The 26289-nt window shown below is 40.4% G+C and overlaps 3 protein-coding genes across 3 annotated transcripts; 2 read left to right on the top strand and 1 right to left on the bottom strand.

Annotated features, from left to right (window-relative positions):
* Positions 1-480: 480 nt before the first annotated feature.
* Positions 481-8651, bottom strand: LOC134658157 (uncharacterized). Its single transcript, XM_063513766.1, has 7 exons — positions 8389-8651; positions 5676-5829; positions 4995-5556; positions 4814-4908; positions 4408-4468; positions 1569-1759; positions 481-592 (listed from the first exon to the last, which is right to left on the bottom strand). The coding sequence occupies exons 1-7, from the start codon at positions 8591-8593 to the stop codon at positions 481-483; spliced, it is 1380 nt and encodes a 459-aa protein (XP_063369836.1). The 5' UTR covers positions 8594-8651.
* Positions 8652-8772: 121 nt separating this feature from the next.
* On the top strand, positions 8773-9604 carry LOC134658089 (uncharacterized). Its single transcript, XM_063513693.1, has one exon. It carries the CDS (start codon positions 8773-8775, stop codon positions 9601-9603), a length of 831 nt encoding a protein of 276 aa, XP_063369763.1. The 3' UTR covers position 9604.
* A 4191-nt stretch (positions 9605-13795) lies between these two features.
* On the top strand, positions 13796-22471 carry LOC134658156 (uncharacterized). The gene is made up of 10 exons (XM_063513765.1): positions 13796-13991; positions 14426-14594; positions 14737-15007; positions 15091-15182; positions 15442-15505; positions 16406-16558; positions 17180-17770; positions 21026-21276; positions 21626-21734; positions 22091-22471. The coding sequence occupies exons 1-10, from the start codon at positions 13796-13798 to the stop codon at positions 22469-22471; spliced, it is 2277 nt and encodes a 758-aa protein (XP_063369835.1).
* The last annotated feature ends 3818 nt before the right edge of the window (positions 22472-26289 follow it).

Genomic DNA, 26289 nt, shown 5'->3' with positions numbered 1-26289 from the left:
TATTTGTTTTTTTTTATACGTAGGTAATACATTTAATTATTTCAATCTATCTTCCAACTTGTACTACGATAAAATTTTAGAAACCGTTACTAAAGTAAGGTCTTATTGTTAACACTTTGAACAATTAAGAAAATCGTTTGAAAATGTATGGAAATGTGTGATCTAAATCATTGCGAATTCTAGGTGTATTAGGCGTTAGTAGGAACATTCTTTCAATGGTTGTACCTGATTCACTTGAGGTAGATATTTTCGGAAGTGTATTGTCCAATGGGACCATCGTTGTACTATGCCTCTCACTATCACCAATCTCTACTACTCTAAACCTCCTTAATTTTACATTTTCAAACCTCCTCCTTGCAAAAGTACGCAAGAACGTACGATCTTGTTCATCGTTGTAAGTATTAGCTTCATAGTATACACCTCTACTGAATGTCAACGGTTCATCTGTACCCAATGTCAAGGTTTCATCTGTACCTAATGTCACGGGTTCCGTGGTTGTGGTAGTTTTCGTTGTCCAACCAGCAGGGCACTTGGTGGTCGTTTCTGGTGTTGTTTCTTCGTGGCTTTCATTTTCATTCGTCGACGACGATTTCTGAAAAAACAAACCTTATAAACTTTACGCCATCAGAAAAATCTCGATTTTTAGATGTTTGTAGGATCTTAACAACTGATGGTTGAGCTATATTCATGAAATTTGAGGTTCTAGTTAGCCTTAATGAACCGAATTTCATATTTTTATGTTTAATAGATTCTAAGTTACGCAGGGGTTAGAAGTGGCTCCAAATGGTTCGTGTAACACAATATAATACACGGCCGCTGCGTCGCCAGTTATTTTTTCTTTTGAACTTGGCTTGACACGCTGCCGATATGCCGCGATTCTAGATGATATTTCGTACATAAGCTCCGAAAAACTCATTGGTACGAGCCGAGGTTTTGAACCCGCGACCTCCGGATTGCAAGTCGCACGCTCTTACCGCTAGGCCACCAGCGCTATTTTTGAATCGTAATCGGAATCGTACTTAATGGTCAATATCTGGGAGACCGAGCTTTGTTCGAAAAACATATAAAAACTCAAAAATGCTCGTTTTCCCAGAGATAAGACCTAGCTAGATCGATTTTTCGCCCTCGAAAACCCCCACATAGTAAATGTCATCGAAATCGTTAGAGCCGTTTCCGAGATCCCCGAAATATATATATATAGCCTTATAAACTTTAGCCTTATAAACAGAAAAATCCCGATTTTTAGATGTTTGTAGGTATCTTAACAACCGGTTGAGCTAAATATATAAATAAATATATATATAAATATAAATATATAAATAAGTATTACTCGTTTAACCTTTTCGACGCCGTGTCAAACACAAAAGCTGTCTCTCAGACGCCACGTCACCGAAGTGTCAAAACTGAAATTGAACTTTATGCATATGCACCTAGGTCTATGTTGCTCTGTGGTCTATGACCGATTAATACGTCTTTGGCGTTGGACCTGCGGTGCATATATATCGGTCATTGGCGTCCAAAAGGTAGGTAGGTATTTAGAATCTATCTGTAGCCGTCGCTTCCTAAACATTGCCCAGTCGTAATATTTTTGACAGATGTTTAATACCTGGTGCAAGTCCATGATCTCTTCAATCCAGTCTGCGTAGTAGCCAACGTTGGTGAAGACTGTAGGTGCGTCCCGTTGCCCGCAGTTAGGGGGGCCAAAACTGACAACACCCACGAGCAGCCCACCTACCACCGCGGGGTTACCGGCATCGCCCTGTGATCGAGAGAGGGCTTATTTAGACGGTGCGAGAACTCGCGTGCGGGTATCATTACATTGCGTCATTTGATCGGTCGGCTGAATTGACATAACGTCAATGGTCAATTTCTGCCTGTTGCGGGGCTTTTTTTTAATGCTGGCAAGGTGATGCAATGCGCTGTTTTGTCCCGGGCATTGCATCACCTTGCCAGCATTAAAAAAAAGCCCCGCAACAGGCAGAAATTTGAATCATACGATCTTACCCGGTGTCCGATCTTAGTCGAACTCACCTTAACTAAAATCGTATACGAGTTCGCGCGCCATCTAAATCAGCCCTTAAACGAGCACGAGCAATTATTGTATTATTGTATATTTGTATTATTGTATAGGTATTTATTTATTTATATATTATATTTCGGGGATGTCGGAAACGGCTCTAACAATTACGATGAAATTTGCTATCTGGGGGTTTTGGGGGGCGAAAAATCGATCTAGCTAGGTCTTATATCTGGGAAAACGTGCATTTTTGACTTATGTTTTCCGAGCAAAGCTCGGTCTCCCAGATATTACTTCGTTAGGTACTTATACCAGCAAGTCGTGCTCAAGCGAAAAAAAACATGTGGTTACCTACACCTACTGTTGCTTCTTAAGAGCCCATCAACGTGCACACAAGCACCACTGCTAAATAATCGTGTACGTAGCGGTCCCCTTTTTAGGGTACCGTAGCCTAATGGCAAAATACGGAACCCTTATAGATTCGTCATGTCTGTCTGTCTGTCTGTCTGTCTGTCCGTCTGTCTGTCCGTCCGTATGTCACAGCCACTTTTTTCCGAAACTATAAGAACTATACTGTTGAAACTTGGTAAGTAGATGTATTCTGTGAACCGCATTAAGATTTTCACACAAAAATAGAAAAAAAAAAAAAATTTTGGGGGTTCCCCATACTGTGAAATTTAACTCAAAAATTTTTTTTTCTTCAAACCCATACGTGTGGGGTATCTATCGATAGGTCTTCAAAAATGATATTGAGGTTTCTAATATCATTTTTTTCTAAACTGAATAGTTTGCGCGAGAGACACTTCCAGAGTGGTAAAATGTGTGTCCCCCCCCCCCTGTAACTTCTAAAATAAGAGAATGATAAAACTAAAAGTAATATATGATGTACATTACCATGCAAACTTCCACCGAAAATTGGTTTGAACGAGATCTAGTAAGTAGTTTTTTTTAATCCCCTGAATACGGAACCCTTCATGGGCGAGTCCGACTCGCACTTGGCCGCTTTTTAGGGTTCCGTAGCCAAATGGCAAAAAACGGAACCCTTATAGATTCGTCATGTCTGTCTGTCTGTCTGTCTGTCCGTCTGTCTGTCCGTCTGTCTGTCCGTCCGTATGTCACAGCCACTTTTCTCCGAAACTATAAGAACTATACTGTTGAAACTTGGTAAGTAGATGTATTCTGTGAACCGCATTAAGATTTTCACACAAAAATTGAAAAAAAAAACAATAAATTTTTGGGGTTCCCCATACTTCGAACTGAAACTCAAAAATTTTTTTTTCATCAAACCCATACGTGTGGGGTATCTATGGATAGGTCTTCAAAAATGATATTGAGGTTTCTAATATCATTTTTTTCTAAACTGAATAGTTTGCGCGAGAGACCCTTCCAAAGTGGTAAAATGTGTGTCCCCCCCCCCCGTAACTTCTAAAATAAGAGAATGATAAAACTAAAAAAAATATATGATGTACATTACCATGTAAACTTCCACCGAAAATTGGTTTGAACGAGATCTAGTAAGTAGTTTTTTTTAATACGTCATAAATCGCCTAAATACGGAACCCTTCATGGGCGAGTCCGACTCGCACTTGGCCGCTTTTTAGGGTTCCGTAGCCAAATGGCAAAAAACGGAACCCTTATAGATTCGTCATGTCTGTCTGTCCGTCTGTCTGTCCGTCCGTATGTCACAGCCACTTTTCTCCGAAACTATAAGAACTATACTGTTGAAACTTGGTAAGTAGATGTATTCTGTGAACCGCATTAAGATTTTCACACAAAAATAGAAAAAAAACAATAAATTTTTGGGGTTCCCCATACTTTGAACTGAAACTCAAAAATTTTTTTTTCATCAAACCCATACGTGTGGGGTATCTATGGATAGGTCTTCAAAAATGATATTGAGGTTTCTAATATCATTTTTTTCTAAACTGAATAGTTTGCGCGAGAGACACTTCCAAAGTGGTAAAATGTGTGTCCCCCCCCCCTAACTTCTAAAATAAGAGAATGATAAAACTAAAAAAAATATATGATGTACATTACCATGTAAACTTCCACCGAAAATTGGTTTGAACGAGATCTAGCAAGTAGTTTTTTTTTAATACGTCATAAATCGCCTAAATACGGAACCCTTCATGGGCGAGTCCGACTCGCACTTGGCCGCTTTTTTTTAAATTGAAGTAATCACGAGCATAGGTATAGGAGGCCGGTCTCTTATTAGGACACCTATTCTATAATACAAGGCAGTAGAAATGAACGAAGGGAACCTTTTGTTTTATGAGGGCCACAAAGAAATCAGGCGAGTCGCAGATTGTGTATGGGTGGCTGGGATAGAAGAACATTGATCTCTATCAATGTTCTTCTGTCCATTTGGCGGAGAAAAATAGTCATCTTACATTGCAAGCTCCCTCGTGATGTTCGTTGAGCGCACAAAAATTCGTTGTTGTCACGAAGTTCCTGTAGAGTTGTCAAAACAAAATAGATAATTATTTGTAATTGGCAATTGCATTGATACTTAGCCGGTAATGAGTTCGGGGCGCCCGAAATTGGCGTGAACGCCTCGGTCACAATGACAAAACGCGCGTATCAAGCGTATAACGCCAAATCTCGCAAAATTGTATTGAAATGATAGCTTGTGCCCATCCAGTTTGAAAAAAACTATAATTACTATAAAGTAATGAAACACAAACCAAGCTTATAAGTAATTATACGATACGGTTCACTATGGCTATTAATTTCGTTTTGTTCTGATCTCAGATTAAATACGTAAATGAAGTTAGGGTAGGTAAAGTGTAGACTTACTTAGTATATGTATATACGCACTCATACCGAGAACTGACTGTCAACACAGCCTTGTGGATCAAATTCCATAAAGCGTTAAAGATTTTGTTGTGGTACTGAAGAAAATAAATAATATTAGAAAAATAAACCTGAAAGAAATTTTTTGAGTATTTTCAGAGATTCAAGCTTGAAGTGTACTTACAGTCTTAGCACCCCAACCAGCAATGGTAACTTCAGTACCCTCTGGCACATTAGAGGCGTCAGTACTGATATTTATCTTGCGTACTCTCCTTCGTTTAAAGCTGAGGCGTCTCTCCAGTCTCATGATGACCAGGTTGTCTTGCAAGTTCTTCTCATCGTATGAAGGGTGAAAGTAAACATCTGTGACCAGGACCACCTTCCCCCCTAATCTGTAATAGTTCGTGCCAATACGAACAGAGAGGACACCTAAATTCGGACGTGTAGAGGTTTCTTCCGTAACGACTGTCTTCGGTGGATAAGTTTCGTAACTCGAGCTTTTGCCTGATTCGTCGGAGCTAATCATTATTGTAGTTTCAATCGTTTTGGTCTCAGTGGGGATAGTATCAGTTACATTAGTGTTTGTATTGGTTGTAATAGATTCGACACCTTCGGTATCAGTTGTGATTACATCGGTTGCGTTGTCATCGATTGTGATCACATCCGTTGTAATGATATCGGTCGTGGTGTCATCGGCGGTCGTTGTTTTTGGTGTAGTGCTGGTGCGACGCATCCATTCTTGCCACCTGCATTCAAAGTGTGTCAGCATAAGGCTAGAGCGACTAAACCCTCCTAGTTTAAATATGCCTAGCTACATGCCCACTGCTAATTGTTCTATAAGCTAGGTATAAAATCCACTATTTACCTTTTCAAACAATGGGCGGCGGTTATGACCAGGTCCGATTTGATGATTGTGCCGCCACACACGAACCGGCCGAGGACGTGAACAGTCACCAAAAAAGGAAAGTGCTTGATCTTCGTTTTGTGCCCGTGGAAGATGCGTCGAGCGGGAGTGTGCACTGGGGATAAAATCTAAGGAATTAATTTGTGAATTTAAAGAAGTCAAGTGATTTAGAGTACAAGGATATTGAAATACTTACGTTAATTTTTAAATCCTATCTGCTATCTACACTTACGTCTTTAGCAGATCGAATGTGCGAATGTGTTGACAATTGTTAAGTATAGATCAGAAATCAGAAATCGTTTATTTGCGAACCATGGTACATTATAGTTGGTACAATAAAAACATTGAATCACATGGCACCCTATAAAGGGTATAAGCAACTATTCTTACTACTAGGTAGGACTACTTTGTATCGTAGTATAATATTACATTTTTTTTATTACATATTTAGATTTTTTTTTAGCCACAGTTAGACTATTGCGACTTGGGTATACATACTACATTTTACTAAAAATATACTTAAACCTATGAGGGAGATCAAAGTTAGTATGTATTTTATACCTACTTATAATTAACTTATCAAATTAAGTAGAGCTATCTTCCATAAATTCTCGTATGGAATAGTATGCTTTCCTTATAAGAAGTGATTTTAGATTTGATATGAAGGGGTTTAATTTCTCTATATTTCTTATTGTGTTGGGCAATTTATTGTAAATTTGTATTGCTCTGAAGTACGGGCCTTTTTTGTACATTTCTATGATTGGTTCCGGAGGTATAAGTTTATTTTTTCGGCGTGTGCTTTTACAGTATTCAAATAGTTCGGTATTTTTTCTGACAAAAATGGATATTTCTAATATGTAGAGGGACGGTAGTGTTAAGATTTTAAGGCTTGTGAAATATGATTTGCAACTGTCTGTTTGTTGTATTTTTGTTAATATACGTACACATTTTTTTTGAGCTATAAGGAGATCGTGTGTATCAGTACTATGGCCCCAAAGGACAATGCCATAGCGTAACCAGGCTTGAGCGTAAGATTGGTATGTAGCTAAGGCGCACTCAGTATGGGTGTTTGACTTTAAAAGGTACAATGGATAAAGGAAGGAAGAAAATTTGGATTTTATTTTGGATATATGTTTCTTCCAGTCAAGGTGAGAGTCAAAAGTTATTCCTAGTAGGGTGCATTCTGTTTCTTCTTCTATGTTTAAATCTCTCAGAAGTGGTGATAAATCGGTAGGTCTTTTTTGATAGGGTCTAAATTGTATTATTTTTGTTTTGGCTGTGTTTATTAATAAGTTGTGTTCTTGTAACCAGTTTGTGATATTGGTGAAAGCTTCTTTAATATGCGAGTAATTGTCAGAGTTGTTGTCGTGTCTAAAGAGAAGGGAGATGTCATCGGCAAAAATGATTATGATTTGTTATTTTAGGTAGGTAATTTATATATATCAGAAATAATAGACATCCTATGACGCTGCCCTGAGGAATAGAGTTGTTGATGGTTTGCCAATTTGACTGTAGTTTTACTAGTTTTTTGGAGTCTTTAAAGTGGTGTCCTATTTGTACGTACTGCTGTCTATTGTGGAGATATGATTTTAGCCAGCTGTACGCATTGCCGCGAATTCCTATTTCATAAAGTTTGGATAGCAGTATTGGATGGGAAACTCTATCGTACGCTTTAAACATGTCCAACAAAAGACCTATGGCATAGTTTTTAATTTTGATGTTTTCTAGTATTGCTTGAATAAATGTGTAGACTGCTTGGGTGGTCGATCGTTTTTGGCGGAAGGCAAATTGGTTATCTTCGAGTAGTTTATATTTTTCTAGAAATTTATAAATCGGGTCGGCCATGCATCTTTCGAATATTTTTGAGAACGAGGGTAGGAGGGCAATTGGTCTATAGTCGGCAAGGTTATGTTGCGTTCCGCCCTTTTTAGGGTTCCGTAGCCAAATGGCAAAAAACGGAACCCTTATAGATTCGTCATGTCTGTCTGTCTGTCTGTCTGTCCGTCTGTCCGTCTGTCCGTCTGTCTGTCCGTCCGTATGTCACAGCCACTTTTCTCCGAAACTATAAGAACTATACTGTTGAAACTTGGTAAGTAGATGTATTCTGTGAACCGCATTAAGACTTTCACACAAAAATAGAAAAAAAAAACAATAAATTTTTGGGGTTCCCCATACTTCGAACTGAAACTCGAAATTTTTTTTTTCATCAAACCCATACGTGTGGGGTATCTATGGATAGGTCTTCAAAAATGATATTGAGGTTTCTAATATCATTTTTTTCGAAACTGAATAGTTTGCGCGAGAGACACTTCCAAAGTGGTAAAATGTGTCCCCCCCCCCCCGTAACTTCTAAAATAAGAGAATGATAAAACTAAAAAAAATATATGATGTACATTACCATGTAAACTTCCACCGAAAATTGGTTTGAACGAGATCTAGCAAGTAGTTTTTTTTAATACGTCATAAATCGCCTAAATACGGAACCCTTCATGGGCGAGTCCGACTCGCACTTGGCCGCTTTTTTTAAAAATTGGTTTGATGGCTGCGATTTTAAGTTTGTCTTAACTGCGATTTTAAGATTAAATAATGATGATATCTTCGTAGATGTACTTATTATGAAGTTCATACACTTTAAATTAAACAATTGGATTTTTAAACAGGGCTGTAATCTCACCTCTGTAATGATTATCCTCGGTACTTTTTTCTCGTGAATCTGATTCGCTTTTCGTAAAATATCTATTCTGAAAAAAATCTTCTGATTTCTGATAACGCCCAATAACTCGGTGTTGCCTCTTAGCAAATTTAGTCTCACGTATAGTTTTCTTTATAAAGTCACTGTTATTATCTTCTTGTGTTATATTTAAATTTGAGGTAAACATTTCTTTACGAAATTCGTTTATCGCTGTCGTTAAAACTAAATTACTATAGTTATATGTGATATCGCTAGATCTTAAAGTGTTAAAATCAATCTACGCAATCAATATTGTTCAGAGACGATCCTCGAGAGGGCGACACACGTATCATAACAAACCAACTGATAACATAACCAGTATCAAAAATGGAGGAAATTATGGCCGCTCTTAGAAACATACAAAAAGATTTAGAAGAACAAAAGATTGAAATTCGGAAAAGCGGAGAAAATGTAGCGGAGCTGGTTACATTAAATGTTAATAAAATATTGGATGAAAAAAAAATTCTTTGGGAAGAAAACCATGAAAAATTAAAAGAAAAAGTGGAAAGTCAAGAGAAAAAAATATATTTCCTGGAAAAACAAGCGAGGCAGAGAAATATTGTTTTTTTTGGAATTAAAGAGGATGAAACTTCATATGCGAACTTACAAGACAACATAACCCGTTTTATAAAGGAAAACTTCTCTGTGGACTTGGATCACAGAGATATTCAAGAGGTAAAAAGAATAGGGAAGAAAGGAGAGAGACCTCGCCCACTAATTGTTACTTTCACCACACTCGGAATGAAGATCAACATTTTCAAGAAAAAAGGAGTTTTAAAGGACACTGACTACTATCTGAAGGAAGACTATCCGCAACAAGTATTGGAGAAGAGACGAGAACTACAAGAGCAAGTGAAAGTAGAGCAGGAGAAGGGAAATAAAGTGAAAATAAAATATGATAAACTAGTCATTATTAAACCCCATAATAACAAAAGATCACTTCCCATTTCACCGGAAACCAACTCCCAACCACAAGGCGACAGTAACAGACAAGCCAACAAAAAAAATAAGTCGCTCAACACGCACTCTACCAAGCAGCGCTCAAATAGTATTTCGGATGGAGTTCTGAAACCAAGCATGCTGAACTTTTTAGTTACAAAAAATACAAACAATACAACACCCAATCAAGACATAGAAAACAGAGATAAGAACGCATAGCAATCATGCCCCCCCTCCTGCACGAATTTTATAAACAAACAAACTTACACAAACAACAAAAAACATCTCCCAACCCGGTTGGTCGCCGTGGGAGATTATGACCAAAACCCTTCAAAGAATAAAACAACAACAAAAATATCTAACTCAACATCTGAAATAAGAGATAAGCTCTACATATTAACGTACAACATCAGAACCTTGTCATCCTATGAACGCCTACTAGAACTCACAGAAGCAATAAAAAATATAAACTTTGATATAATCGGACTATCAGAAACTAGGCGCATAGGCACAAAAATAGAAGAGTATGATAACTGTATTCTCTGCCACATAGGACTCAAACAGGGGTTATATGGAGTTGGCTTTTTAATAAACATACGTCATAAAAGTAACATTGAAAGCTTCATTGGAATTTCTGATAGAGTCGCTCTATTAAACCTAAATATACAAGACAACAAAATGTCACTTATACAAGTCTACGCTCCCACAGAAGCAGCAAGCGAAGAAGATATCGAGCTTTTTTATGCAAACTTGTATAAAGCCATAGCACTAGCACATAACGAGTATATAATTATGGGAGACTTTAATGCAAAAATAGGCCAACCCAAACCTGATGAATTTTTGATAACGAAATCAAACGGATATGGTGAAAGAAATCAAAGAGGACAGCGGCTTATCGACTTCGCTATGGAAAACAAAATATCAATTTTAAATACATATTTTAAAAGGAAACCAAACCGAAGATGGACGTGGCGTTCACCTAGTGGTGAATATAAAAATGAAATTGATTACATTTTGTCAAACAGACCTGCTACGGCACAAAACGTGGAAGTATTGAATCTCAACTTTTCTTCAGACCATAGACCTGTTAGAGCAACAATCACACTATCAATTATAAAAAAGAGCCGAACTGGATTTAAAAATAACCAAAAATCAACATTGAAAAATGAGGAAGAGAAAGTCAGATACAAAGAATGCATCAGGTCACACTTGCCAAACCTAATGGACCCTCAAATAAACGTTCCAGTACAAATCTATCACGATAAAATACTTAACGCTATCACTCAAAGCCTTCACGACGCCAGAATACCAAATAAAGATACAAATAAAAAACACAAAATCTTGTCTGAGGGCACTCTAGCGCTAATGAAGAGGAGACATATACTGCAAAATACTAAAAACAAAAACAGGACTATGAAGAATGAACTCTCAGCGTTATACAAATTAATAAGCAAGCGCATAAAATACGACTATACAAGATACAGATCGGATACCATCGAGAAACATCTCGTACAGGCAGGAAGCTCAAAAAAGGCTTACAAGGAGCTACGAACAAACAAGATATGGATCGATGGTTTAAACAAGGACGGAAAAACCTTAAATAGTCGTAATGATGTAATAGGAATAGCAACCGCATTCTACAAAACTCTGTACAGCGCCCAGGAGCCGGATAACACCGATCATAACGACACTCAAAGTATGGACCTAACTACAATGAGATGTGCACCATTCGTCATCACCGAGGTTGCCGACGCAATAAATAGACTAAAAACAAATAAAAGCCCTGGTTCAGACAACATCACTAACGAAGCGATTAAATCGGTCTGTACATTACTGGCTCAGCCGTTAACGCACCTTTTCAACCGTATTATCGAAACGCATGAAACACCGTCACAATGGTCTGAGTCAGATATAATACTAATTTATAAAAAGGGAGACCCATGCGACGTTGCAAATTATAGGCCAATAAGCTTATTGCCATGTATATACAAATTATTCTCTTCTCTCATAAACCACAGAATAGGCACCACACTAGAAACAGAGCAACCGGTGGAACAGGCAGGATTTAGGAAGCAATACTCGACTATAGACCATATTCACACTCTGGAATTATTGATTGAAAAATATCAAGAGAGAAAGAGAGCTCTATATGTCGCCTACATAGACTATAAAAAAGCCTTCGATTCCGTATCACATGCAAGTATCTGGACTACGCTAAAAGAACAGGGAGTGGAAGACGGGTATATACAGATATTAAAAAGCATCTACAGTAATAACACGGGTAGAGTAAAATTGGAAAGACACGGCCCAATCTTCCCTATTAGAAGAGGGGTAAGACAAGGCGATCCGACCTCCCCAAAGCTTTTCATTGCCATTCTAGAATCGATCATAAGAAAGCTAAATTGGAAAAACTGCGGCCTAAATATTGACGGAAATTACCTGAGCCACCTGCGATTTGCAGACGACTTGGTGCTTCTATCAGAATCATGCGAGCAAATAAAATTCATGATCCATTCTCTAAACACAGCTAGCAAAGAAGTAGGCTTAGAGATGAACCTCACTAAAACAATGCTAATGACAAACAGCACGCCAAAGACGATATCTGTAGACAGCGAAAAACTGATATATACGGATAAATACACATACTTGGGCAAACAAATCAGCTTCGATAAAGAAAGCAACGAGGCGGAAATAGAGAGGCGTATTCAACATACTTGGAATAAATATTGGAACTTGAAGGAGATTTTTAAAAGCAATATGCCAATAAAAATTAAAACACAAGTAATGTCGTCCTGTCTTTTACCATGCTTAACATATGCTTGCCAGACCTGGAAGTACACAGCAAAAATAAAGAAAAAAATTGTCACATGTCAACGAGGTCTCGAGAGAAGCATGCTAAATATAAAAAAAAAATCAAAAAATACGGCACACTGAAATAAGAAGTATATCAAAAGCTATTGATGCTCTAAAATATGCCCAAAAACAGAAATGGAAATGGGCAGGGCATGTAGCACGACTGACAGACCACCGATGGACCCTAAGAGTGACATCGTGGAAAGGCCCATGTGGGAAACGCGGTAGCGGAAGACCGCGAACGAGATGGACGGACGAGATAACCAAAATAGCTGGTCCACACTGGATGAAAATAGCCCAGGATAGAATAAACTGGGCATCTTTGGAGGAGGCCTTCACCTGCGGAGGGGTTCTTGCAGATTAACTTTTTTATAATCTTACAAAATTAAACAATAATCGTTAATTCTTAATATAAAATTAGTATTTAAGTTAAAAAAAAAATGTATTATGTTACGGTTGCAAGAAATAAAAGGCTTTTTTATTTTTTATTTTTATTTATTATTATGTGATATCGGTTATTGTTGGTTTGGTTTCTTCGTTTCCACCTGCATTTTCTGCAGGAGTCAGCCTAGTGAAGTAGTTTTCTTTAGTCAATATTTCAGCTGATTCTTTTTCATTATCTGTTTGTAATTCCTGACTCGAAAGTTTTTGGTTGACATCATAAACGAAGGGTGATGATACTATGGGGTATTGTAGCCAATGTTTTAGACCGTGAGTTGCGTTGAAGAAGCAGACGATAGCCAAAAATTTGATAATCACCATGATGATACCGATTATTGAGAAATTATAACTAACGTTTAAATAAAATTGTAAAATGTTACCACATTAAAGTCTATTCTTTGTATGTATTGTTTTATTGCAAATCGAAAATATAGGTTTCCAACGATATGGTGCAATGTGTTTTTAACGGTATGTTGCAATGTGTTTTTTCGTAATCTTAATATAACTAAGTCAATAACTTTTATCAGGCGGTATAAGTACCTACATATTTTATAGTTATTTTAACGTTTCGAAACCAAATAAGTGAGGTACATAATGTAGGTACCTTACCTACCTACTAGTATAATGACATAGTGATGAAATAAGTAATGCCGCTTATCTTAACTACCTATAAAGTTATTTACATTAAAATTGAAATTTCGAAATATAAAAGAGATTGAGGATATGATTAGGTTGTAAAACAAACTATTTGTGTAAAGTTACTTATTTATAATTAATAGAAACTAGTTCTCTAAATACACTATACATTTTAAATCCATTTTAGTACTAAACCATGACAAGATTTGCAGCTATTACTTTCATTATAATTTCTTCGCTAGGCAATTTAAGCATTGCTTTTAAAATCTTGGACGGAAACGTCGTAAATGAAGTTAATGATAGAATATTTGGGGTAGTAGATGATTTATTTCTTTCATTGAAAATCAACCAATCGTTTATTCAACCCAAGAATAATGAAGAATACGTGATTATGCAGAATTTTGTGCAAGGCGTGCTTCACAAAAACTATGAAAAACATAAGGAAATGCACAATAATATTAAAACAAATATAAGCTATGAAATGGCTGATCAAATTTCTGGCGTTAACGAAGTCATTGATGAAATGATAAGAGAACATGCTGTTACACACAACGACAGTAATCACAATGAAAACAAAGCTTCTCTTCAGCTCGAGAACTTCACAGATTTAACAAATCTGACAAAAGGGTATAACGGCACAAAGATCGCACCCACTCCGAATGATGATACATTATGGAGTACGTATAAGAAGATTAAATAGTAAAAGATTAAGTAATAGTAGAAAGATAAAATAATATAGTTAACTCAGTTAACTAGTTAAATATAGTTCTAGTTTGTTGTGTTTTGTTATAATATTGGTGTGTCTTTTAATTTTTCTTTTTTATTAGGTATGTGTGCTTTTTTATAACTTCAAACCATGGCCCCGACGGAAGACCAGCGCAAACCTAGCCAGGCTAGCACCATGCTGTCAGGACCATTTCGTGACTTATGTTGTTATGTTACCTGTTGTTTTCTTTTATTTTATTTTTTTGTCACGAATAACGCTCTCTATTCTCTATTCTATTCTATTCTAATTCCTTCCTTTAAACAAGTCTCCCATGTAAGAAACATTTGCGTCGTAAAGAGTAATTATAATGTATTGTATTTTAATCTGTTTTTTTGTTTTGTTTAGGCTCTAACTCTAGTCTGGAAGTGGACAGTCGGCGGATTTTCAAAGGCAGTAGCACGGGCATCGCTCGGTATCCGTTTATGGTGAGCGTGCACGTGGGGGGTCGCTTCGTCTGCGCCGGTTCGTTGCTGCATGAGAGCCTGGCACTCAGTGCTGCTACTTGTCTTATGCGGTGAGTTCTGTAAACACAACCTAGCTGCGTTCAATTCATCCATACCATCTTGAAGACGAGTTTTTCAGCGGGATAATCTTTTCAAAGCCGTAGCTCAATGTATGCCAGTGCGTTGTTACTAACTTAACTTTGGCTTTTACAGAACTCGGGACGATACCAAGCTCATAGTACAAATACGCGTCGGTAGTGATTACGTCACTAAAATGGGCTTTCTAGTAAAAATAGACAGACTCTTCTTCCATCCAGAGTTTGACCGCTCAACCCTGGCAAACAACTTGGTTATTCTCAAAACTCGGAAAGCGTTGCGATTCCAAAATAAAAAAGTGGTGGCTGTAAAGTATGACAGATTTGATCACCTCAGTTTGATTAAGAAAGTTAAGGATATCATGATTTTGGGGTGGGGACGAAGGAGTGTAAGTTTTATTTATTATCTTAAAAGTAACATATATAAGAAAGCCGCTCAAACTTTTCAAAAATTTTATGTTTTTGTTTCTAGCCGTCAGAAAAAAGCGCAATAGACGAACGACCGTTATCTCGTGCACGCCTAAACATCTACGATTTAGAAGAATGCAAATACATTTACTCCAAGTACGAGTAACAACTGATCACTAATTTATATATATGTTGTTGTTGCAGGGTTAATTTTACGTGGACTTCTATTTTAATGATTTTAATCCCATAAATCTGACTGTCATCCATTCCACAAAACTTTTGCTGATGTGCTTGGGAAAAATTGCTAACGTAATTGCAGTACAAGTTCATTCCTTTTCAGTGACTTCCACATCTTTGTTTAGTATTGTTATAATAAAAAAGCATAGTTTTGATATTCAGTATGACTACTTTTTAGGGAATATGTGTCAGACATGAATTTCTGCGCCGGATTTGTTGATCGTGGTGAAGGAGCCTGTAATGTGAGTACTTCACACGCTTTTAAAAGTGCCATAGGGTATCAGGCTATTCCAAACGAAGTCTATTTGCCTTTCCTCAGGTGTGTCACATTGTTATGTTTAAAAAAGTTTTCTCTTTGTCTCTTACTCTTATAGAGACTGCTCTTATTACTGAGATTTTAATTTTTACCTGACAGTACACTATTTTAGAATATACTTTTCACCTCAGCAGCTCGAACAAGGGTACTTTGCTACTTAAAAACAGTGAGCAAAATCGCATTTAACTCACTGAGTGAGACAAAATGAGCAAAATGCGATTTTGCTCACTGTTTTTAAGTAGCAAAGTACCCTTGTTCGAGCTGCTGAGGTGAAAACTTAATTGTTGGTATATCTTAAGAAAACATGAGTGAATAGAGGTAAGAGATGAAGAAGGAATACATTTTTCGGGTTCTCTAATATGTTCTCACTGCTGAGGTGAAAAGTTTTGTGAACTACACGAGATCAAAGTTATTTACATCTCGTGCGCTTTTGAGTCCCTTACTACGCTCATGATTCTAAATTAGATCCACTCGCTACGCTCGTGAATCTAGTATAGAATCTTTCGCTTGCACGGGACTCAAAATAAGCACTTGAAGAAATATCAAACTTTGATCTCTTGTTGTACAAATAACTATTTCGCGATTTTATAATAAGCGTTGATACGGATTTTTTCAACTATTATATTCAGTTACTAAGGCTCTATCGCATGTGATAACTAGCGGGGTACCTAAATCAGGCTCTTAAATCTACAGCTGCTCTGTCGTATTTTGAGTGTTTTTCTCGGCTGTCTCTGTTCTGTTTTTTGCCAGATGAGGTTGCTGTAGGAAGCACCAGCCTTTGTAGTCTATTTGGTCTCATAAGTTAATCTCGTTTTCGAACAAACAGCACGATGGCGGCGGGCCTGCGCTGGCGGGCAGCCTGCTAACTGGTGTCATCAGCTTCGGTTCTCCGAAATGCGGCCGCGTCGACGCGCCCACAGTCTTCACACGCATCGGCCTTTACGCTGACTGGATCGACAGAGTCGTGGATAGCGTTGCGGTATGTCCAATGCTGGTATAGTTAATAGTAAATTCTTGCCGGTGCTATTGGGATACCCTCCTCCAATTTAGGCGGGATTTAAATCTTCTGGAGCAGAGGTGTAGGGATATATTTATTTGACGTTCATAAGCGCATTGTTATATTTGTAATATGCCTTGAACTTGAACTTGAAAAAAAAAACTTTATCTTTAGTAGAGCTAGAAGATCTAAGTTTGTATGATGATTGACTAACCCACGCCAGTCTAAGTATGAATTTCGACAGGCTAAAGGTTATTGCCTGTATTCAGTACGAAGGGTACATTATAACACAAAACAAAAACCAGTATATTTTTAACAAAGTTAGCACTTGACAATAGAAGAACAAACATATATTATATTGTCATCATAATTGCTATTTTCATCGTTGTCATTTAAGAATCAACGGCGGTTTCTTTGTCATCATGATGAGGCAATTCAGATTTATTACACGCAAATTTTCCACAATAAATAAAATAAAATAGCAAATAGTTGCTACGTGGAATTAATTTTGGTATGAAATCCAGTGGTTACCTACCTGGAATTTCTTACATATGTAGGTACCTATCTACGTACCTAATATTAATTACGATGATTGGTTTTTAGATTGCCGAAGGTAAGCTAGCTAATCTACACACATTTCAAACTCCTAGTTCCATCGACGTCGGAGTTCCAAGTGAAGAAATTGATAAGATGGAATTAGAACTACAAAATCCTCGAGAGGAATTACAAAGAGAATTCGGTTTGAAAGATATTCTTAATGGGCCTATAGATAAACTTACAAATGGGACAGTTAAGCCCGCCACTAAAGAAAATGATCATATAGAAATTCCAAAGCACGATGCGATCCGTTCTAAAATTACTGACGAGCAGCACTCTGACGTAGACCAGATCAAGTTTTCTGATGATTCTGAAGAACACTCAACTATAGTACCAGAGCGACCGACACTGTTCGAGAAAAATGAAAAAGTCGAATATGCACATGATGAAGGTGATGCTTTTGCCAACTATATTAAGAGCATTTTTGAAAACGGTAATATTATCGAAACTAAAAACCCAGTAATCATGAATTCAGAAGAGTATGAACAGATTGCCATTCTGGATTTTAACCCAGATCCCACTATTACGACTCCAGCTCGACCTGAATATTATAATGAAGAAGAGTCAACGACACAACGTTTTGACGTCCCTCGTGAGGTACCAGTGACGCGAATGCTTGACTGGAAGTTAGGTACCAACAATACTTCAAAAGAAACGACAAGGTCGCTCGAAGTATTTGAACTGCAGTATCAAGTAGATGTTAAACCAATTTCTATGCGGAATACTAAAGGAACCGGTCATAATAAATCGATTATTATCTTGTCTAACAGCGGAACTACTCAACGTATTAGTATAAAAAATACAAACAATTTGAATATTAAACTCACAAAAGGAATTAAAGACTTAATAGAACATATTAATGAAACTCCATTAAGAAATAATGGCACAGTCAAGAAAACATAATTATTATGCTACATAACATCTACAAAGTGTAACACTAGGGTAAGTAATTATTGTAAAATATATCCCACCAAAAACATGTTCATGTAAAATGTTGTCAAGACGAAACCAAGGCTCGCACTGTTAAAAAGTTATCAGATCTCTTGTAGAGCCAAGCTTCTAACTCTACAAGCCCTAACTTCACAAACTCTACACCTTAGTTAATATAAATGTGGCTTCGATATGATTGATTGGTGGAGATTGATGACATATCTTTTGTATAAATCGATCGATCGATATATCTTTATGAATCGATTTATATTTTTTTAAACACTATCTCGATGTTAGTTTCTGTGAAATACATTTAATTTACACTTCAAAAATATAGGTAGTTAACTGATTAAACATACAAATTATAAACTAAAATAAACCTAAGAATGAGTAAAAGTAACTTAACAAATAAAATATCACCCCTCACTCTGATTGTCTCCCGGATCAAATGTGCCAAAAATACTGGCCGCATTACCCCGCTGAATGGCCAGTGATATATGTTGGACAAGGAAAGAACCAGAGCGAGGGTCACAGCCCCTATCCGTTAAACGTGTTAGTTTCTTGTCAGTTGATCTCATTAATATTCAGACTCATTTGGGCATTGTAATTACGTATAAAAAATGCATCTATTAAAAAAACTTAGTCCTGACGATACTATTCAGGTTTACAGCGGGGTATGTTACATGTTGAGATAATAAAACGAATATTGGGAACAACTTTTTATTGTTTTATATGAAACAACAATTCAACATAAATTCAAACAATATATCCACTGAGCGTTGTTAAGACATGTAACATGTAGGTATATATGAACATATATCACTTTACGTATCTATACAATATTATATAGAATAAGATTCTTTTAAACTAAACAGAACCAAATATAATATAACTATTTCAATGTTGTTTACAACAAATGCAAGTTTGAAAACGTATTTTTTTCTGGAACTTAAGTTTTTCCTGATTCTATCCTAAATTCTCCGGATAATATCAGTAATAAAATGTCATATAAAATACTTCTCAACGAAAATAATATCCAAAACATTGAGATCTAAAAACCTCGACACCTAGTTACAATTCTTAGACAAATAAAATGACTAGAGAATAGACTAGCTTAGCTAACTCAATGTAAGAGTAGAATTAGTAGAGACTAACCATCGCCGAGACTTACCATTTGTCTACAAATATTTCTATCTGTTTTCTATATCTTTTTGATGTTTTCTATATCTATTTTGACATGAATCGGTGTACAATTATCTGCAGAGATAGTTTGTCCTTCCTCTGCATAGAAATTTGTTTTCGGGGAAGGTCAAATATTATGTAAACCTGTAGTGAAGTGACCAACTTCTGCTTTCAGAACGTACACATAGAAAACACTATTTAGTTGTAGTGCTTGATTTATTTTTGAATGCGTTTCCTCTAAATCAACAAGCATGCTAAAACCAACTAAAGCAAATACGATTTTTTTTCACAAAGATCAAATCTCGGCAACATTCAAGGTGTTTTTGAGGCATACGCAGACGGTACTTTATTGCATATTAAAAATATTTCATTGGAATATTCCAAAAATACGGATAAATAATATAAAAATTTTACCTTCCAATAAAATTATTATTATGTTTCCTTCCACGTCTGAGATCTTCATTGAGAGCGTAACGCCTCCGATGACCGATAGATGCCGCTAGCGTCTATGTAGTCGCTCCGCCGCCTCGCCGTGACGTAGTTCCGCTTCCCTTTCCTGCAAACAGACGCCCGCCCCCCGCCACTCGCCGCCGCTATGTCATTGTTGAGGAGAAGTACCGTCGGTATAAAAGTAGCCTAGTAGCCTGCCAGGAAGGCATTACTCAGATCTCAGACGTGGAAGGAAACATAATAATAATTTTATTGGAAGGTAAAATTTTTATATTATGTGTTCCGTTCCACGTCTGAGATCTTCATTGAGACCTGTTTATTATCTCCTGGTGGCGAGTCAGCGGGCGCGCAAGCGTTAGGGCTACACCTACTGTCATATAACTCAGAGAAAGAATAAATATATACGCCTTATTGCAACCCATGAGATCACAATAACTCGATATAATGATGCATTACAGGAAATTGAGAATTTAAACTGTAATCCCAGGTTCGAATCTGACGTTAAACTGGTTTGCGAGATTTCTCATTCGAAATCGCATCCGATCCGCAGAATCTCGGCGATAGGATCGTCTAAAGAAAGAGTCATGTTCCCAATTAACTTAAGCCAAAATATCGCTAAGTAATTGGATAGTTTTCCAGCTAATTTAGTGATTAAGTACATCATGGATCGAAAGCAATCGTAGGCGAGGCCGGATTGGATGAGACTACTGTGTCTGAAGGAAATAAGCGCAGTGTCCCCTAACATTTTGTGTAATTCTCACAAGTTGACGTACCCAGACTACCTACTGGGTCTATACTTTATTCCGAAGCTTCTAAGAGAGTCCAGTCGGTGAGACACGTTATCTGGTTTAGAACCGAATTTCGGACACAAAATAATAGCGTCAAAGTTATCTGTGTAATTGCCTGGGCTACAGTGTAGTAGGGTAAGGTCATTGACCCTGCGGCCTGATGCTAACAGTAAAGGTGCGGCAGCTCTTCTATATAGGTACGTTGTAGGATTATTCAAGTTAGGGCAAGTAATTTGAATAAGATTTCTCGCGTCCCAAGCTGGTGGTTTGGGAGGCGCTGGTCTCGCTATTAATGACGATGGACGAAGGCATAGTGTCCGATAGTGGTTCACATACAGCACTTGTTACAGGCTTCTGAACAAGTATCATTCTGAAAGCTAACATGGAGAATAGAAATAGATGTCTGAGATAGCTTGCTACTTCACTGGGTATTAGAGGTACCTGGCAGTCGATCTCATTTTTGATGCACCATGAAGATCATTTCTACATTGTGGACGTACAGCGACCTCGACAAGGGGACGATCTAGGGAGTGCTCCCCGGTACTGGTTTTCTAGACAACCAGTACCGGACCCGGAAATACCCGGTTATCGCCGGTTCGGTGTTGGAGCGTCCTATCTGACAGGAGCTACGCCTCGATTCTTAAGGTCGTTGACTTGTAAGGGATGGTGGTCCGACGTTGTGTTCACTAGGACCGCCAGTAAATTGCAAGCTTACCACAGCTGCGAGAAAGCTCTCCTCATCACGCCGTCACAGTAAACAGACTAGCCTGGGAGGTGGAGATATCCATGCCAAGTCGTATCACCGGCAGCTGCCAAACGCGTCGTGGTAGCACTTCAAAGAGTCGATTAAGACATACCGTGGTACAGTGCGAGGGCTCTCGAAAGCAGAGAGGCCGACCAACAAGGTGCCTATCAGGCGAAGATAGTCTCGGCGGCTTCTGGGCGCAGCTGCCACTCGGGGGACGCAGTGACTTTTTGATAAACCGTCGCCTTTGGGGGTTATACCGACCTGGTAAGTAGCAAGGAACCAGCGCGAACTATAGACGATCTGCTGGCATCAGCAGTTTTTTCGACAACCGTAGTAACGGTTGTATGTTTGTAGTACACTCCTGTCGTCAGCGCTGCAGGTGCGGCCCGTTAACGATTACTCTCCACTTGAAGGGCCTCACTTCGTACATTGTCTACCATTATTAACGGACTACAGGTATAAGGTGAGGACTACGACGGTGCAATCTCCATAAACTAACGTTTGCGAATTTGAGACTGAACAGGAGGCATCGAGTATAGTTTCTGTGAGAAACTCGGCAGCAAGGCCTCTGTATGTTGAGAAAACGAAAAACCTTCAGTCAAACTTGTATAGGAGCATGGTAGCATGCTTTTAAGGAAATCGCACTGATGAAATCAAGTCTAAAATCGATTTTGGCGCTTTGCTTAACAAAACTGTTTCGATAAAGTCGAAGACAGACAGATGGAAACTGCTGGAGTCCTCCTGGCCCCTTTCTCTTGGCACCGGAAACACAAGCTCGTTCAGGCGCAGCGGGTTTATTTGTCCCATTTTGTTTATTAGGGGCTTGGCGAACGAGTTCGTCTTTGTAAGACGGAACTTAAGCTGGAGAGCGCGGGCAAGCAGAGAGATAATTATGTGAACACTGCAAACCTTTTCAATGCCTTCAACCTCGGTTTTGAGCGGAGCACACGGGACCTTGTCTGCCGTCGCCTTGGTGACGGAGGAATCCTTAACCGAAAGCAAGAGTTTAGCGGTCTGCTCGTGCTGTTGTACCATAGCTATAAGCGCCTGCGTACCTCAATGGGGCCATGTGGACAAGGAAAACTGGTACCGTGGTACACGTGGCGCCGGACGGCAGCGGCGTGGCGCCCGGCCGGCGTCGGCTTGGCGGGCTGCATCGACACGGCCGCTGGCGATATCATTGGGAACGGCAACAGGTAAGTTTTCTTACGAACAGAACATGGGTGCTATTGCAAAGGACGACAGCGTCGTACTTGCAGCATCGACGTAATTGCCGGCGCTATCATGGCAACCGCCGCCGCTCGGAAGGTGCCGGTGCGTGAGGTGGGCGGCGCCATCGTGGCGGCAGCCACCGCCAGCTCGGGAGGCGCCGGCGCGTGACGCGAGAGGCGCCATCGCGGCGGCAGCCATCGCCAGCTCGGGAGGCGCCGGCGCGTGACGCGAGAGGCGCCATCGTGGCGGCAGCCACCGACAGCTCGGGTGGCGCCATCGTGGCGGCAGCCACCAACAGCTCGGGAGGCGCCGGCGCGTGGCGCGAGAAGCGCCATCGTGGCGGCAGCCACCGCCAGCTCGGGTGGCGCCATCGTGGCGGCAGCCACCAACAGCTCGGGAGGCGCCGGCGCGTGACGCGAGAAGCGCCATCGTGGCGGCAGCCACCGCCAGCTCAGGAGGCGCCGGCGCGTGATGCGAGAGGCGCCATCGTGGCGGCAGCCACCGACATCTCGGGAGGCGCCGGCGCGTGACGCGAGAAGCGCCATCGTGGCGGCAGAGGCGCCGACGCGTGACGCGGGAGGCGCCATCGTGGCGGCAGCCACCGCCAGCTCGGGTGGCGCCGGCGTGCGACGCGAGAGGCGCCATCGTGGCGGCAGCCACCGACAGCTTGGGAGGCGCCGGCGCGTGATGCGAGAAGCGCCATCGTGGCGGCAGCCACCGCCAGCTCGGGAGGCGCCGGCGCGTGACGCGAGAGGCGCCATCGTGGCGGCAGCCACCGACAGCTTGGGAGGCGCCGGCGCGTGACGCGAGAAGCGCCATCGTGGCGGCAGCCACCGCCAGCTCGGGAGGCGCCGGCGCGTGATGCGAGAGGTGCCATCGTGGCGGCCAGCTCGGGAGGCGCCGGTGCGTGAGGCGAGAGGCGCCATCGTGGCGGCCGGCTCGGGTGGCACCGGAGCGTGAGGTGGGCGGCGCCATCGTGGCGGCCGCCACTGGCTCAGGGGGCGCTGGTGAGGCGAGAGGCGCCATCGTGGCGGCCAGCTCGAGAGGCGCCGACGCGTGAGGCGGGTGCTGCCATCGTGGCGGCCCGCCACTGTTTCGCTGGTGCGTGAGGCGCCATGGTGGCGGCCAGCTCAAGAGGCGCCGATGCGCAGCCACCGCCAGCTCGGGAGGCGCCGATGCGCGTGATGGACGTTGCCGGCTCAGGAGGCGCCGATGCGCGTGGCGGGCAGCGCCACCGTAGCGTCTTTCGCCGGCACAGGGGGGGAGGCGTGCGCGTGGCGACTGGCGCCACCATGGTGGCGTAGTTGCACGCAACATCACGGCGACACTGTTGCCCGACGCCTTGATAGATGGCAACCGGCGCGGCGAACGGCCCCGCCGCTGTACTCGTAGTGTTTCCACAGAGTGGCTTCCACGTAACTTACCTTCCTTCCACTTTGAGCAGTCGAGATGCAGTAGCGTGCTCCCCGTGGTCCGGTCCGCCTTCACCTTGGCGCCAGGACGGGACCGAGAGGTCCGCGATCCACCCGCGCCGCGACCGCAGCAACAGGAGCGGGCGCGTGACGTCTCTCGGAGTCCCGCGGACCGGAAGCGCCTGCGCCGCGACACCTCGGGCGCCGGCCCGCAGCGTCGCGGCATCTCGGAGTCACCTCGGACGACAAGAGAAAGTCGACAGCGCCGACGCGGCGAACGACACGAACTGTCGCGTCGGAAACTAACAACACGAGGTAATACTCCCGGGCTCCGAGCACGAGCACCGACCTCGGCCGACACCTGCGGTAATCGGACGAGAACCGGGGCTTTAGCGTCCAAGTAGGCATTCGCAATGCGCTTCCGAACGCCAAATACAGCTAGAATATCATTAAACTGCCTTACCAGATGGTTTGAGACAATCCAAACCTATCCTATTGCAGCGCGGCCCCGGCACCCCACCGCGCCGGGCCGGCCCCGCTCCCCGCGGCAGGCACGATGACGCACGTTCCTCTCCGATGCGGAGCGACTTACGTTACCACGCGTTGTAACAAACGACACTTGAAACTACTTGTTGACGCACTTCCTACTTCACTCTCGAAAATGCGAGTTAACGGTAACGATTTTAGCAGCATGGCATGTAAAAGATAATTTAGCAAGAAAAAAGTGGGTAGAATCGAAAAGCACCGTTGGAAGATCGATCCCGAGACCGCCAAAAGACTAGTAGTGGCGATCTCTGGCTATATCTCGCTATTTAATCGAACAAACTTTGGATCGGAAATTTTTAAAGCGCCATGCTGCAAAAATGTTCGCAAAAAAAATTTGCGAACCATCGGTCAGGACGGTCGACGAAACAATGACATAGCGGCGGCGAGTGGCGGGGGGCGGGCGTCTGTTTGCAGGAAAGGGAAGCGGAACTACGTCACGGCGAGGCGGCGGAGCGACTACATAGACGCTAGCGGCATCTATCGGTCACCGGAGGCGTTACGCTCTCAATGAAGATCTCAGACGTGGAACGGAACACATAATATGAATAAAACAACGACTAGGAAACAAAATAATTCCGTTCAATCACCGATTATGCGTCTTTCTATTTCTAATCGGTGTCTAATGAGATTTGTGTGCGAAATACCTCGAAATGAGTAGGTTATTTGAATTAGGTAAAGGTTTATACATAAAGTGTCATTCAATAGAACTTGCTAACTATGTAAACAAAAGTTACTAGGAATTTGACATTCAGTGTCAATTTTAGTATGGCAGTTTGTTTACATAGTTAGCAAGTTCTATTGAATGACACTTTACTTCTTGATATTGTTTCCTCCATCGACTCGCACATTTGTGGCAAAAATAGAATGTAGATATTGTGAATTTTAGGCGGTTTAAAGTTCATGCGGATGTAAGTTACTCGTACAATCTATTAGTTATTCTTTATTTTACAAATGACTTTAAAGTACAGTACTCAGAAATAACACTTCGATATACTTGTAGTCATCCAATGGTAATAAAATACATACATTATAGTTTCAAGCTTTCTAAATATGTGTTGAAGTTGTACCGAGTACGCGATGGGCGACAGTAGGACCGTGTACACTAAAAAGTCGTTTGTATATTAAAGACTGTCTTATCAAGGTAAGGATTTAAGGGAACTATATTTAAAGCTATTTTACGATGACATTGAAAGCGACATAGAAATAGTATAGATAAAGATCTTGATACGTTACACGATAAAATAGAATTTCCTTCCTTATAATAATCATAAGAAAATTTTCGGGAGTTGTTATCCCATCGTCAAGCCAGTGAACAATTGATTTCGCAGTAAGTAAGGATTATTCGTCAATCTGTTCACAAACTTGAGTTCAATTTAAACATCTAATAAAATACTACATTTATCTCTTTAAATATCTATTTTAACCGTCGTACTTTATTTTATTGTTTCACAATAAAGTCTAACATTTAGGCTTCAAAGGTTTAGATTTATTCACAATCTTCAACATTCTTTCAAATAAGGGATATGATACAACTAGAAAAACATTTTATATGTTATTGTTACGAAATACTTTATGTAAAGTTGTGAGAAAATAATAAATAATACTGGTTAGGTATTTAATTTCCAAAAACCGTCAATAATTCGCGATTAAATTAATCTAAAGACATTTCATTATTAATCATGTCAACATTCATAATGCCATTTAGGCTACACACAATATCAAAGATGAAAAAAAAAAAAAACTTTAAACAACGCAAATACATTCATTACCCACCATTTTGGGGCAATCCGGTAAACAAGGGAAAACTAAAAATTATTCTTATAAGTACTTGAAACAGCCATTACTCCT

The sequence above is a fragment of the Cydia amplana genome, chromosome 21, assembly GCF_948474715.1.
Source record: "Cydia amplana chromosome 21, ilCydAmpl1.1, whole genome shotgun sequence".
Lineage (NCBI taxonomy): Eukaryota > Metazoa > Arthropoda > Insecta > Lepidoptera > Tortricidae > Cydia > Cydia amplana.
This window is presented reverse-complemented; position numbering and strand designations above follow the sequence as displayed.

Bases quoted from the DNA above. Each gene is read 5' to 3' on its own strand.
- LOC134658157 (XM_063513766.1), bottom strand. From the start codon at position 8,593: ATGTTTACCTCAAATTTAAATATAACACAAGAAGATAATAACAGTGAC. The intron at 5,830-8,388 runs GTGAGATTACAG...TTTTATCCCCAG, and splicing joins CGAGGATAATCATTACAGAG to TGCACACTCCCGCTCGACGC. The intron at 4,909-4,994 runs GTAAGTACACTT...TATTTTCTTCAG, and splicing joins CTGGTTGGGGTGCTAAGACT to TACCACAACAAAATCTTTAA.
- LOC134658089 (XM_063513693.1), top strand. From the start codon at position 8,773: ATGGAGGAAATTATGGCCGCTCTTAGAAACATACAAAAAGATTTAGAA.
- LOC134658156 (XM_063513765.1), top strand. From the start codon at position 13,796: ATGGCTGATCAAATTTCTGGCGTTAACGAAGTCATTGATGAAATGATA. The intron at 17,771-21,025 runs GTACCAGTGACG...GTGGACGTACAG, and splicing joins GTTTTGACGTCCCTCGTGAG to CGACCTCGACAAGGGGACGA. The intron at 21,277-21,625 runs GTAAACAGACTA...GTATGTTTGTAG, and splicing joins CTCCTCATCACGCCGTCACA to TACACTCCTGTCGTCAGCGC.